This window comes from Rhinatrema bivittatum, chromosome 2 (genome assembly GCF_901001135.1).
Source record: "Rhinatrema bivittatum chromosome 2, aRhiBiv1.1, whole genome shotgun sequence".
NCBI classification, from domain to species: Eukaryota; Metazoa; Chordata; class Amphibia; order Gymnophiona; family Rhinatrematidae; genus Rhinatrema; species Rhinatrema bivittatum.
This window is the reverse complement of record NC_042616.1, coordinates 19131411-19144653: the sequence shown is the minus strand read 5'-3', so window position 1 is coordinate 19144653 and position 13243 is coordinate 19131411. Positions and strand designations below refer to the sequence as shown.

General features: G+C 47.4%; 1 protein-coding gene across 8 annotated transcripts in view; it reads left to right on the top strand.

Annotated features, from left to right (window-relative positions):
- LOC115083627 (zinc finger protein 585A-like) overlaps nt 1-13243 on the top strand; it is a 738796-nt gene that overhangs the window by 560422 nt on the left and 165131 nt on the right. The window contains exon 5 of one of the 8 annotated variants that reach the window (XM_029587558.1): nt 8569-11865. The exons of the other annotated variants lie outside the window; for them this stretch is intronic. Coding sequence (XP_029443418.1) covers nt 8569-11210 — 2642 coding nt within the window. The 3' untranslated portion in view covers nt 11211-11865. Of the gene's footprint in view, nt 1-8568; nt 11866-13243 lie in introns of those variants that run through there. 8 annotated transcript variants of the gene reach the window in all.

The window sequence follows — 13243 nt, the reverse complement described above, 5'->3', positions numbered from 1 at the left end:
TTAACTTCCCAAGGAGTGACCCCCTATGAACCATCTCAAAACTAACACTCAAATGGCCCCTAGAAAACACAGGTATCCCGATCCCAAGCCCCCCACAGAGAACAAAGCCAATCACCCCAAAACACCAGAGATTCTCAAAAGACAGTTTCCCCTCCCGTCCCTGTCCCCTCACCACCCCATAGAAAACAACCCCACACCACCACAGCGGGACCATGATGCCCCCGTGGCGTCCCCTGTCCCCCAAACTTTATATCTGAGACCTCTAAGAGGAGGTCGAGAGCACGTAGGTGGAGCAGATGTGCTCGGGTGCCCCCCCACACCCCATAGAACATATGCCTATATCGAACTGATACCAAAGCGGTCCCAGTAAACCACATAAAACACTGTGGCCAGGAGCTAACAAAGAACAGCAAATATATGTCACAATGAGCAAGCAAACAAAGTTAGTAGAAACTGTGTAAACTTCGGATACAGAAAAGAGTGATTACATATCACAGGGAACAAACCAGCAAAAATAGCCGAAACTGTTCACAGTGCGAGTGCAGACTTTGGCTCGGAAGAAAACAAAAAATCTCAGCTGAAGCCTCTGCACCTCACACACCCAAAGAAAATGTATAGCTAGAGTCAAGCTAGCAACTCCCCAAAGTTTCACGGTGGCTGAGAAGACTCAGAGGCCAGGAGATCTCGCACATACGCCCGCGCATCCGCTGCTGAATCAAAAGATTTCATTTGGCCCTGGTACATGATCCTCAGCCTCGCTGGAAAGAGTAAGGCGAATCGAATCCGTTTGTTCGCCAGCTCCGAGCAAACGTCCTGAAAAACTTTGCGGAGCGAAGTCACTCGCGGGGAAAAATCTTGAAAGAGAAGGATGCGGGTAGATTCATAAAAAAATTCGCGGTTTTTCCGATAGTGTTGCAAAACCAAGGTACGGTGCGCAAAGTGCAAAAAACGGGCAATGATTACCCGGGGTCGTCTCGCCAGATCTTCCTCGTTTCTCCGACCCACGCGGTGTGCTCGCTCGAACAGGCCTCCCGAAGGAGATGCAAGGGAGGGCACCACGCTGAGCAACCACGCCTCGAGGACCCGCGGCAGGTCATTATCAGAAAGAGTCTCCGGAAAACCAACAAAACGAAGGTTGTTCCTCCGTGATCTGTTCTCAAGATCATCGATTTTGTCTTCATTGGCCTGCGATTTTTTAATGAATTCCTCGACCCGCTTCTCAAGAGCACCCACGTCGTCGCCCACCCGGCCCTCGAGGCGCTCCGTACGCACATCATATTCATTCAAGGTGGCACGGACATCAGCTATCTGTTCGGACAGCTGGTGCAAACGAACATCCAACACCTGAACCACGGCTTGGGAAATCTTATCTTCCAGCGATTCCCCTGCCTCAGGCAACTCTGTTCAGTGGCGGCCGCCATTTTGACGTCAGGGGCCTTTTGTTTCTCCTTCTCTTTCCTCACCGAACGGGTCACCATATGGTGCCCCAAGCAGGCTGAAGAGAAATGCTCGCTGCTCCAATTAGTATCCTGCGGTGAAATGCTCAGTAAGTAGGTAAAGAGACCACGATGGTACGAGATTAGGCGGGGGGCACCCAGAGCTCGGAGGAAAACTTCCTACCGAGCCCACCACATCACGTGATCTCCCTAAGTGAACTTAATAGCAGGTAATGGACTTCTCCTCCAAGAACTTATCCAATCCTTTTTTAAACACAGCTATACTAACTGCACTAACCACATTCTCCGGCAACAAATTCCAGAGTTTAATTGTGCGTTGAGTAAAAAAAGAACTTTCTCCGATTAGTTTTAAATGTGCCCCATGCTAACTTCATGGAGTGCCCCTAGTCTTTCTACTATCCGAAAGAGTAAATAACCGATTCACATCTACCCGTTCTAGACCTCTCATGATTTTAAACACCTCTATCATATCCCCCCTCAGTCGTCTCTTCTCCAAGCTGAAAAGTCCTAACCTCTTTAGTCTTTCCTCATAGGGGAGTTGTTCCATCCCCTTTATCATTTTGGTTGCCCTTCTCTGTACCTTCTCCATCGCAATTATATCCTTTTTGAGATGCGGCGACCAGAATTGTACACAGTATTCAAGGTGCGGTCTCACCATGGAGCGATACAGAGGCATTATGACATTTTCCGTTTTATTCATCATTCCTTTTCTAATAATTCCCAACATTCTGTTTGCTTTTTTGACTGCCGCAGCACACTGCACCGTCGATTTCAATGTGTTATCCACTATGACACCTAGATCTCTTTCTTGGGTTGTAGCACCTAATATGGAACCCAACATTGTGTAATTATAGCATGGGTTATTTTTCCCTATATGCATCACCTTGCACTTATCCACATTAAATTTCATCTGCCATTTGGATGCCCAATTTTCCAGTCTCACAAGGTCTTCCTGCAATTTATCACAATCTGCTTGTGATTTAACTACTCTGAACAATTTTGTGTCATCTGCAAATTTAATTATCTCACTTGTCGTATTTCTTTCCAGATCATTTATAAATATACAAGCCGTTAAGCCCGTTAAAACGGGCTACATCCCTCTGTCTCTCACCTCCCCCTCATTCTCTCTCCCCTCACTCTTCACCACCCCCTCCCCCCCTCCCTCACCCACTCCTCCCTCACCCACTCCTCCCTCTCCTCTCACTCAGTCCCTCCCTCCCACTCAGTCTCACTCAGTCCCACTCCCTCCCTCTCACTCAGTCCTCCCTCCCTCTCACTCAGTCCCACTCCCTCCCTCCCTCTCACTCAGTCCCCCCTCTCCCTCTCACTCAGTCCCACTCCCTCCCTCCCTCTCCCTCAGTCCCACTCTCCCTCCCACTCAGTCCCACTCCCTCCCTCCCTCTCTCTCTCTCAGTCCCACTCACTCCCTCTCCCTCAGTCCCCCCTCACTCACTCCCTCCCACCCATTCTCTCTCTCCGTCCCTCCCACTCAGTCCCTCCCTCCCTCGCTACTGGCCGCTACCGCCGCCGCCATTTTTTTTTTTTTTTTTTTACGCTGGCTCAGACCGACGTGCTGGCCCGCACATGCGCGGTAGAGCTGCTCTCTACTGCGCATTTGCGGGCCGTCGGTCAGAGCCCATTTATAAGGTAGATTGAACAGTAAGGGTCCCAATACAGATCCCTGAGGCACTCCACTGTCCACTCCCTTCCATTGAGAAAATTGCCCATTTAATCCTACTCTCTGTTTCCTGTCTTTTAGCCAGTTTGCAATCCACGAAAGGACATCGCCACCTATCCCATGACTTTTTACTTTTCCTAGAAGCCTCTCGTGAGGAACTTTGTCAAACGCCTTCTGAAAATCCAAGTATACTATATCTACCGGTTCACCTTTATCCACATGTTTATTAACTCCTTCAAAAAAGTGAAGCAGATTTGTGAGGCAAGACTTGCCCTGGGTAAAGCCATGCTGACTTTGTTCCATTAAACCATGTTTTTCTATATGTTCTGTGATTTTGATGTTTAGAACACTTTCCACTATTTTTCCTGGCACTGAAGTCAGGCTAACCAGTCTGTAGTTTCCCGGATCGCCCCTAGAGCCCTTTTTAAATATTGGGGTTACATTTGCTATCCTCCAGTCTTCAGGTACAATTGATGATTTTAATGATAAGTTACAAATTTTTACTAATAGGTCTGAAATTTCATTTTTTAGTTCCTTCAGAACTCTGGGGTGTATACCATCCGGTCCAGGTGATTTACTACTCTTCAGTTTGTCAATCAGGCCTACCACGTCTTCTAGGTTCACCGTGATTTGATTCAGTCCATCTGAATCATTACCCATGAAAACCTTCTCCATTACGGGTACCTCCCCAACATCCTCTTCAGTAAACACCGAAGCAAAGAAATCATTTAATCTTTCCGCGATGGCCTTATCTTCTCTAAGTGCCCCTTTAACCCCTCGATCATCTAACGGTCCAACTGACTCCCTCACAATCCATCATACTACCTACCTTTTTTCCCAGGCCCCATTCCAATCCAGGGGAACAGGCTCTGCATACCCTTGACTGTAAATGGGCTCTAGCTTTTTATCTAGACCGTACAGTTGCCCACAGGAAGAGCACTCAGTTATTCGTCTCTTTCCATCCTAACAAATTAGGGCAGCCTGTAGGTAAGCAGACTCTCTCCTCCTGGTTGGTGGACTGCATATCTTTTTGTTATCAGCAAGCAGGCATTCCTTTCCAAGTCGGTGTTAAGGCACACTCTGTGAGGGCCATGGCGACTTCAGCAGCACACCTACGATCGGTGCCGCTTCCTGACATTTGCAGGGCTGCCACCTGGAGTTCTCTCCATACCTTCGCAGCCCACTATTGTTTGGACAAAGCCGGAAGACAAGATTCCATCTTCGGCCAGTCTGTCCTGCGTAACTTATTTCCAACATGACGTACCTACACCCTTCCGCCTGCCCGGTGGGGTTCAGGATGCCCTCTACCAAATTCCACCCCAGTTGTGCCTGTTGCACGCCGTTGGGTACATTTGGTGCATGCTCGAACATCCTCAGCTCGGTACTCATCCATATGTGAGGACTACCATCCAGCTTGTCCTGTGAGAAAGCAAATGTTGCTTACCTGTAACAGGTGTTCTCACAGGACAGTGGGATGTTAGTCCTCACGAAACCTGCCCGCCGCCCCGCGGTGTTGGATTCGTAACGTTTATTGTTTTATTTTTCGGCACTGCCTGTAGCTTTCAAATAAGAAGGAAGGGGGACCCCTGCTGGCTGCAGGGTTAGTGCCATGCTGGGCATGCCCAGTAGGGGCCAGTCAAAGTTCTGGAAACTTTGACAGAAGTTTTCCGTGATTGGGCTCCATCCTGATGATGTCACCCATATGTGAGGACTAACATCCTGCTGTCCTGTGAGAACACCTGCTACAGGTAAGCAACATTTGCTTTCTCTTATTCCTGTCCTCCGGTAGCCGCGGCAGTGGGGACTCGCCCCACTTGTTGGCTAGTTTCTCTAGTTTGCTTCCGAACAGGAGTGTTCCCTTGAAAGGCATCCTTGTGAGTCTCGTTTTGGAGGATGCGTCGACAGACCAGTTTCGGAGCCAGATTTGTCTTCTGGCTGCCATGGCAGATGAGACTCCTCTAGCTGCTGTCTGTACCAGATCCGAAGCGGCGTCCACGAGGAATGATACAGTTGGTTCCAGGGCTTCCCTGGGCGTGTTCCTGGTCTGTGCTAAGCAGGCGCGTGTCACCACTGCACAGCAGGCCACGATCTGTAAAGACATAAGGGAGACGTCTGAGGATGGATTCCAGACGTCTGTCTTGAGCATCCTTGAGTGCTGCTCCTCCCTCCACCGGGATAGTAGTGCGCTTCGAGACCGCGCAGACCATGGCATCCACTTTCGGACATGCCAGGAGATCTTTGGCGGCAGGGTCCAGAGGGTACATGGCTGCCAGAGCCCGGCCCCCTTTGAATGTGGTTTCTGGGGCCTCCCATTCCAGGTCAATTAGTTGCTGGATGGTTTGTAATAGTGGGAAATGGCGGGAGGTCTGACGAAGTCCCTCCAAAAGTGGGTTCATCTTAGGTTACCCCGAGGCACTTGTGCCCGGGATGGCAAGCTCTTTTAAGTTGTGTGACCAGGTCTGGAAGCTCGTCCTTGGTGAAGAAGCATCTCATGGTTCGATGGGGTTCTGTCCCCGGAGGGAGTTCCCCTTCCTCCAGGGGTTCTGACTCCTCATCTGGGTGATGGGATCACTTCCCTGGGCATAGAGGGTCCTGACATGTTGACGTCCTCTGGTGGGGCCTGTGACCGCACTGTAGGAGGCCCCGGTTGCATGTGGACGAAGGTATGCAGACCTTTGAAGAATTCCACCCAGGAGATGCTCGGTCCTGCGTACCGCTCGAGAGGCTGGGGTCCAGTATCGGCTGGGGAGGGCCATGAGTTGAGTCCCCTAAGGCCTCTTCGCACTGTATACACAGGGCCGTGGCTTCCTCATGCTGTACAGCTCTAATGTGGCGTGCGGGGCAAATGCCCTGAGCTTTGAGCTTATTTTCTGGTGGTGCCATGGCTTGTGCGCGTACAATACAGTTGTGCACTCCGGTGTGCGTAGGTTTGGTGCACACGTGCAGAGCGATGTGCGCACACGGGTCGAAATTATGCGCCCGGCACAGTGAGCGCGTGGTTATGCGCTTCACTTGTGCGCTCGGTACTTGTGCGCGCGACATTGTGCACACAGGGTATTTGAGTGTGCGGCTCGCCTCTGTGCGCACAGATCAAGACGGCGGAAAGGGCTGCGAACAAAGCCAAAATGGTGACGGCTACCACGTGGACAATATGGCGACCACCTCGGAGGGTCTCCACGTGGGAGGACCCTCGGATCTGACCGGGTTCTAGCCCTGCTAGGGCCGATCAACCCGGTGGCGCTGGTCCCGGCTGGCGACATGTGCGGCTCCTCGAGCTTTGGAGACCGGAGACTTTTAAATAGATTTCTACCTTACCTTGTCTTGGTGCTTCCTGGTTTCGTTCCGGGCGGTCTCCGGCTGCGGGGGGAGAGGGAAATACCTTCACCGCTGCGCTCGAGGTTGCACCCGCTGCCTCTCAGCTTCACCCGAGGTCGGGGGCTAGGTCCCCGCCGAGGGTCGGCTGCCGGACCGAGGCTCACCTCCGAGGGATCGTGGAAATCACCTCAGGAATCTCAACTGGGGGAGGGACCCAATGGGTGTCACCGCAGGAGAGCGGGGCTCGTCTGTAGAGGTAAGATTTCTTCTTAATTTGGATTTCTTTGGTAAAATTTACTCTAACGCTGTGCTAGCGTGCATAGAGTCCCTAACTGCTATGGAGATGGAAAATACTGAAGTGCTGCACTTCCTGCAGGAGTATATGTACTAGGGCTGACGTCAGATTGAAATCTGATCCGTCTCCAACTGCTATCAGGAGTACACTATACCCGTTGGTCCTGAGTCCATCTGTCTACACTAAGGAAAACAAAATTATCAGGTAAGTAATTTCTCCAATTTATTTAGAGTTATATTCTGCTTTTTGCACTTTTTTCAGCACTTCAAAGTGGATTACGTTTAGCTACTGGTACCTTGGGCAGAGTAATAGTTTCTTTCTTTGTTGGAGATTTGCCTAGCATTGACATTGTCTTGGTTATATCCCTTCACCAGGCATTATTGTATGGTTGTTGGGGTTCGAGAAGTTGCATCTTTTGCCAGAGCAGCCTTCTCCCTTACGAGGAAGTAGCTTTGGTACATCCCACTTGTGTGGACTGGACTGCCTGGATGAAGAGGAAGGTGAAATTACTACTTACCTGATAATTTCCTTACCTCTCTGAGAGGCAGGCCAATCCACAGTCCTACCCTGAGCTGCCTGTACAGTACTGTACTGATTTTTTTTCTATTTGTCCTTTCTCAGGGACATTATTGGAGGTAGAATTCGTAGGCCGATGCAGATCTTCAGGTTGTCTAAGGGCCTTGTAAGTGTTTGCCTTCTTCTGCATTTCCTTCTCGTCTGAATCCTGTGCTTTGCTCACTGGAAGAAAAAAAAGAAGTGAATGATTGGGGGAGGAAGTGTTTTTAACTCCGGACTTACAGTTCTAGTGTTAATTAGTTGCCACAGTTGACTTTTGCAGAATACTGGGACACTGATGTCAGTACAGGGCTATATGAGGGTCACATCAGCTAGTCAGCTGGTTTCTGTCTCCATCTGCTGGTAGGCGTGCATAACCCACTTCTGTGGACTGGCTTGCCTATCCTAGAGGAAAGAAAATTATCAGCTGAGTAGTAATTTCACCTTCCTGGGTTTTTGAATCCTGGATGTCTGACTTCTGTGGGGCAGTAGTGGGGTGGATATACAGGAAGCTGCAAAGTTGGGGAAATTGGGTGTCTCAGAGTTACAGGTTTTGGTCTACCAGAGCCCACTGTAACCCATTTATTCCTGGGTTTCTGAATCGTCTGAGAGAGCTGGGAGAGGCACTCTGGATGTACAGCAGATTATGGATTGGTCTGCCTCACTCTAGCCTGCGAGCCTTGCAAACACTCCAACTTTCCAGGGCCTGTTTAGTTATAAGAAGCTTTCCTTGGGATCATGTGACTCTGCTGCTGCGTGAATTACTTTGGTTGCTGCTCCAGCAGTGGATTAAATTCTAAATATTAACTCTTGTTTTTAGATCTCTGAAGTTTAATGGTCCATGATTATTATTATTTTAATTTGTTATTATAATGTTTAGTTTGGCAGATCTGCTATAAGCAGATTATAAATGTTATTAAATAAATAGTAGATGAGCCCAGAGGAACCAGACCTATAGGAATCCTAAAGGAGGGACCTGTATGATCTCCAAAGTTCCTGTATTGCATCAGCTCTATTTCTGTATCCTACACAGGATGGTAAAGAGAACCCACTGATTTTCTTAACTTCTCTGAATATTTCTATAGAGAGATCATAGAGAGTTTTTCATAGGCATCACATAAAGCTTCTGCTAAGTCACAGAATTCTTTAATATCGAGAGATCCCATGCATTCATTATGTGATCCTTCTAAACATCTCATCTCAGGTTATTGGTAGCGTTCCATGCCATTGTCTCTTACACATGATTAATTCCTTCTTTTTATATCCAGCAGACAATGAGGTCATACAGAAAGAGAAGAGGGAGGAGAATCGAGAAGAACACCCTATAGTATTGGCACTTACACCAAGACAATCAGGAAATGTCTGTGAGAATCTTGCCCAGACTACTGAGGGGGCAGACATTAGCCAAAGACAGCATGAATCAGAGAAGAAGGAGCAAGTCTCTGCAGGAGAGTCACCGGATAGAGTCACTTCTTCTGAGAGAAGTGACAGGGAGTTCACAGACATCCCTGAGCACCAGAGACATCTGAGAAGAGAGAATCCCTTCCAAAGAAATAACAGTGATCAAATGAGTTTTGAACACCGCATGAGAAATCTGAGAGCAGAGAGACCTTTCCAGAGTAATAACAGTGATCAAATGACTTCTGACTTCCAGCAGAAAGAGGAGGAAGGGAAGAAATCCTTTCACTGTGACACCTGTGGGAAAAACTTTAATAGAAAATGTCATTTTGTCTTGCACCAGAGAAGTCACACAAGAGAGAGACCTTTTCCATGCAACCAGAAGTTAACCCTAAAATTACACCAGAGAATCCACACTGAAGGGAGCACTTTTACTTGTATTCAATGCAAGAAAACCTTTTCTTGCAGGGAATCCTTAGTAATACACCGAAGAATGCACATAGGTAAGAGACCATCTCATTGCCCTCAAGATGGGGAATCTTACAGTTCTGAGTTCCCTTTATTAGAAAAACCATTTAAATGTACTGAATGTGGTACAAGTTTACGTGACAAGGCAGGTCTCAGACAGCATCAGAAAATCCATACTGGAGAAAAACCATTTAAATGTACTGAATGTGGTAAAAGCTTCTCTCAGCGGGCATGTTTAAGACTGCATCAGAGAATCCATACTGGAGAAAAACCATTCAAATGTACTGATTGTGGTAAAAGCCTCTCTCGGAAGGCACATTTAGTGTTGCATCAGAGAATGCATATTGGAGAAAAACCATTTAAATGTACTGAATGTGGTAAAAGCTTCAATGACATGGCATATCTCAGACTGCATCAGAGAATCCATACTGGGGAAAAACCATTCAAATGTACTGAATGTGGTAAAAGCTTCTCTTGGAAGATGTGTTTCAGACTGCATCAGAGAATCCATACTGGAGAAAAACCATTCAAATGTACTGATTGTGGTAAAAGCTTCTCTCGGAAGGCACATTTAATGTCGCATCAGAGAATGCATACTGGAGAAAAACCATTTAAATGTACTTATTGTGGTAAAAGCTTCTCTCGGAAGGCACATTTAATATTGCATCAGAGAATCCATACTGGGGAAAAACCATTTAAATGTACTGAATGTGGTAAAAGCTTCAATGACATGGCAAAGGTCAGACGGCATCAGAAAATCCATACTGGGGAAAAACCATTTAAATGTACTGAATGTGGTAAAAGCTTCTCTCAGAAGGTGTGTCTCATATCGCATCAGAGAATCCATACTGGAGAAAAACCATTCAAATGCCCTGAATGTGGTAAAAGCTTTAGTGGGAAGACCAATCTCACGCAACATCAGAAAATCCATACTGGAGAAAAACCATTTAAATGTACTGAATGTGGTAAAAGCTTCAATGACGAGGCATATCTCAGACGGCATCAGAGAATCCATACTGGGGAAAAACCATTCAAATGTACTGAATGTGGTAAAAGCTTCTCTTGGAAGATGTGTTTCAGACTGCATCAGAGAATCCATACTGGAGAAAAACCATTCAAATGTACTGAATGTGGTAAAAGCTTCTCTCAGAAGGCACATTTAATATTGCATCAGAGAAAGCATACTGGAGAAAAACCATTTAAATGTACTGAATGTGGTAAATGTTTCTCTTGGAAAGAAAGTTTAATATTGCATCAGAGAATGCATACTGGAGAAAAACCATTTAAATGTACTGAATGTGGTAAAAGCTTCTCTCAGAAGGCACATTTAATATTGCATCAGAGAATGCATACTGGAGAAAAACCATTTAAATGTACTGATTGTGGTAAAAGCTTCTCTCAGAAGGCGCAGCTCATATCGCATCAGAGAATCCATACTGGAGAGAAACCATTCAAATGTACTGAATGTGGTAAAAGCTTTAGTCATAAGGCCAGTCTCATCCAACATCAGAAAATCCATACTGGAGGAAAACCATTTAAATGTACTGAATGTGGTAAAAGCTTCAATGACGAGGCATATCTCAGACGGCATCAGAGAATCCATACTGGGGAAAAACCATTCAAATGTACTGAATGTGGTAAAAGCTTCTCTTGGAAGATGTGTTTCAGACTGCATCAGAGAATCCATACTGGAGAAAAACCATTCAAATGTACTGAATGTGGTAAAAGCTTCTCTCAGAAGGCACATTTAATATTGCATCAGAGAAAGCATACTGGAGAAAAACCATTTAAATGTACTGAATGTGGTAAACGTTTCTCTTGGAAAGAAAGTTTAATATTGCATCAGAGAATGCATACTGGAGAAAAACCATTTAAATGTACTGAATGTGGTAAAAGCTTCTCTCTGAAGGCACATTTAATATTGCATCAGAGAATGCATACTGGAGAAAAACCATTCAAATGTACTGAATGTGGTAAAAGCTTTAGTCATAAGGCCAGTCTCATCCAACATCAGAAAATCCATACTGGAGGAAAACCAAGTTAATGTACTGTGTCTGGTAAAAACTTCAGTAGAAAGGAAGACCTTGTAAGCCACCAGAAAAGTTGCACAGGAGTCAAATTCAGTTCACATGCTTTCATATAGTTTTGGAATAGAAGTGTGGCCTAATAAAGATATTAAAATGCCGGATGCAAGAACAAAACTTCTCAAGTAAGCTATAAGAATCAGGGAGGTTGATATTCAAATGCCAGAAAGCTGGATAAGTAGGACTTATCCTTCTATCTCACTGCTGCTGAATATCCAGTTATGTTCAATGGCTGAGAGAGCTGTGGGTGGGCAGTGGGTGGATCAGAGCAGTGCTCCTAAGCTGGAAAAGTTATTCAGCTAAGTAGCGATTTTGGCAACATGGGTGTTTTGCATGATTTGTAGTTTATTTTTTGTGCCCAGTGACAGTTTTCCCCAGAGAGCTCATTCCCTGTGTGCTGGCTTGGAGGTAGTGTTTGACCGCTGCACTGTAGTTCAAGCAGAGGCTTTGGATGCTGCCATGACTGAAGGAGGCTTGATCAGCAATCACATCCCCTGATGCATAGAGAGAGGAATATCGAGTAAGAAAAGGGAAGTGATAATCCCCTTATACAGGTCCTTGGTGAGGCCTCACCAGGAGTACTGTGTTCAGTTCTGAAGACCATATCTCCGAAGGGACAAAGACAGGATGGAGGCGGTCCAGAGAAGGGCGACCAAAAATGTGGAGGGTCTTCATCGAATGACTTATGAGGAGAGATTGAAAATCTAAATATGTACACCCTGGAGGAAAGGAGGAGCAGGGGTGAAATGATTCAAACTTTCAGTTACTTGAAAGGTTTTAATGATCCAAAGACAACGACACAATTTTTCCATTGCAAAAAAATTAGCAGAACCTCGGGCGCGGCTGAGAGGCAGCGGGTGCACCCTAGAATGCGGCAGTGAAGGTATTTGCCCTCTTCCCCCCCGCAGCCAGAGACCGCCCGGGTCGAAACGGGGAAGCGCCGAAGACAAGGTAAGGTAGAAATCTTCAGGTTTGAACCGGTCTCAGAGGATCGAGGAGGAGCACAGGTCACCGGGTTGATCCGCCCTAGCAGGGCCAGGCCCCGGCTATTCCATGGGTCTACCCACGTGGAGACCCTCCGAGGTGGTCGCCATATTGCCCGCGTGCTCGCCGTCACCATCTTGGCCCTATTCGTCGCTCCGTTCGCCCCGGGCGCACAAAGCACATGTGCACGTAGACTTAACACGCACATAATCCTTGTGCGCATAAGTTGCCTGCACAAGGGCCGGGTGCACAAGAATACGCGCGCCCTGCACGCCTCCCAAACTGTGCGCATAACTACGACTTGGGCGCACAACCCACACGCGCGTCTTAGGCGCACCGGAGCGCATAAGAGTTTAAGCGCCGACAGCCATGGCACCACCAGAAACGGGGATAAAAGCTCAAGGCCTCTGCCCCGCATGCCACATTAGAGCCGCACAAAGCGAGGAGGCCAACGCCCTGTGCTCCCAGTGCGAGGAGGCCCTGGGAGATCCAGGCCAGGGCCAGTCCCACCCAGGGCCGAGTAATAGCTCCTCAGGGGGTACCCTGGACCTAGCAAATCACAGTGGGGGACCCCCAGGGAACCAGCGCCCCTCAGCTTGAACCCAGCATCTATCTCATGGGTGGAGTTCTTTAAAGCAGTGGTCCCCAACCTTTTTTGAACCAGGGACCGGCTTCAAGCAAGACCATTTTTTCCATGGCCCGGCAAGGCTGGGTGGGGGTGGGGTTGGATTTTAGTGCATACTTATTTAATTATGACATTTATAATGTGAATGTGACTCAACTCACCATAGGCTCAGAATGTCCATTCTCTCTCACACATACACTGTCACATACATACACATTCATGCTCTTATACCCAACCATTAGCTCTCGCTCTCACAGACACTGACACACTCTCAGGCTCTAAGACACTCTCTCCCCCCACTCCTACACTCTTACTCCCCTGGATTTTCCCATACACACTCTTACTCCCCTGGATTTTCTCATACTGTTGCAGTCTCCACCGCTT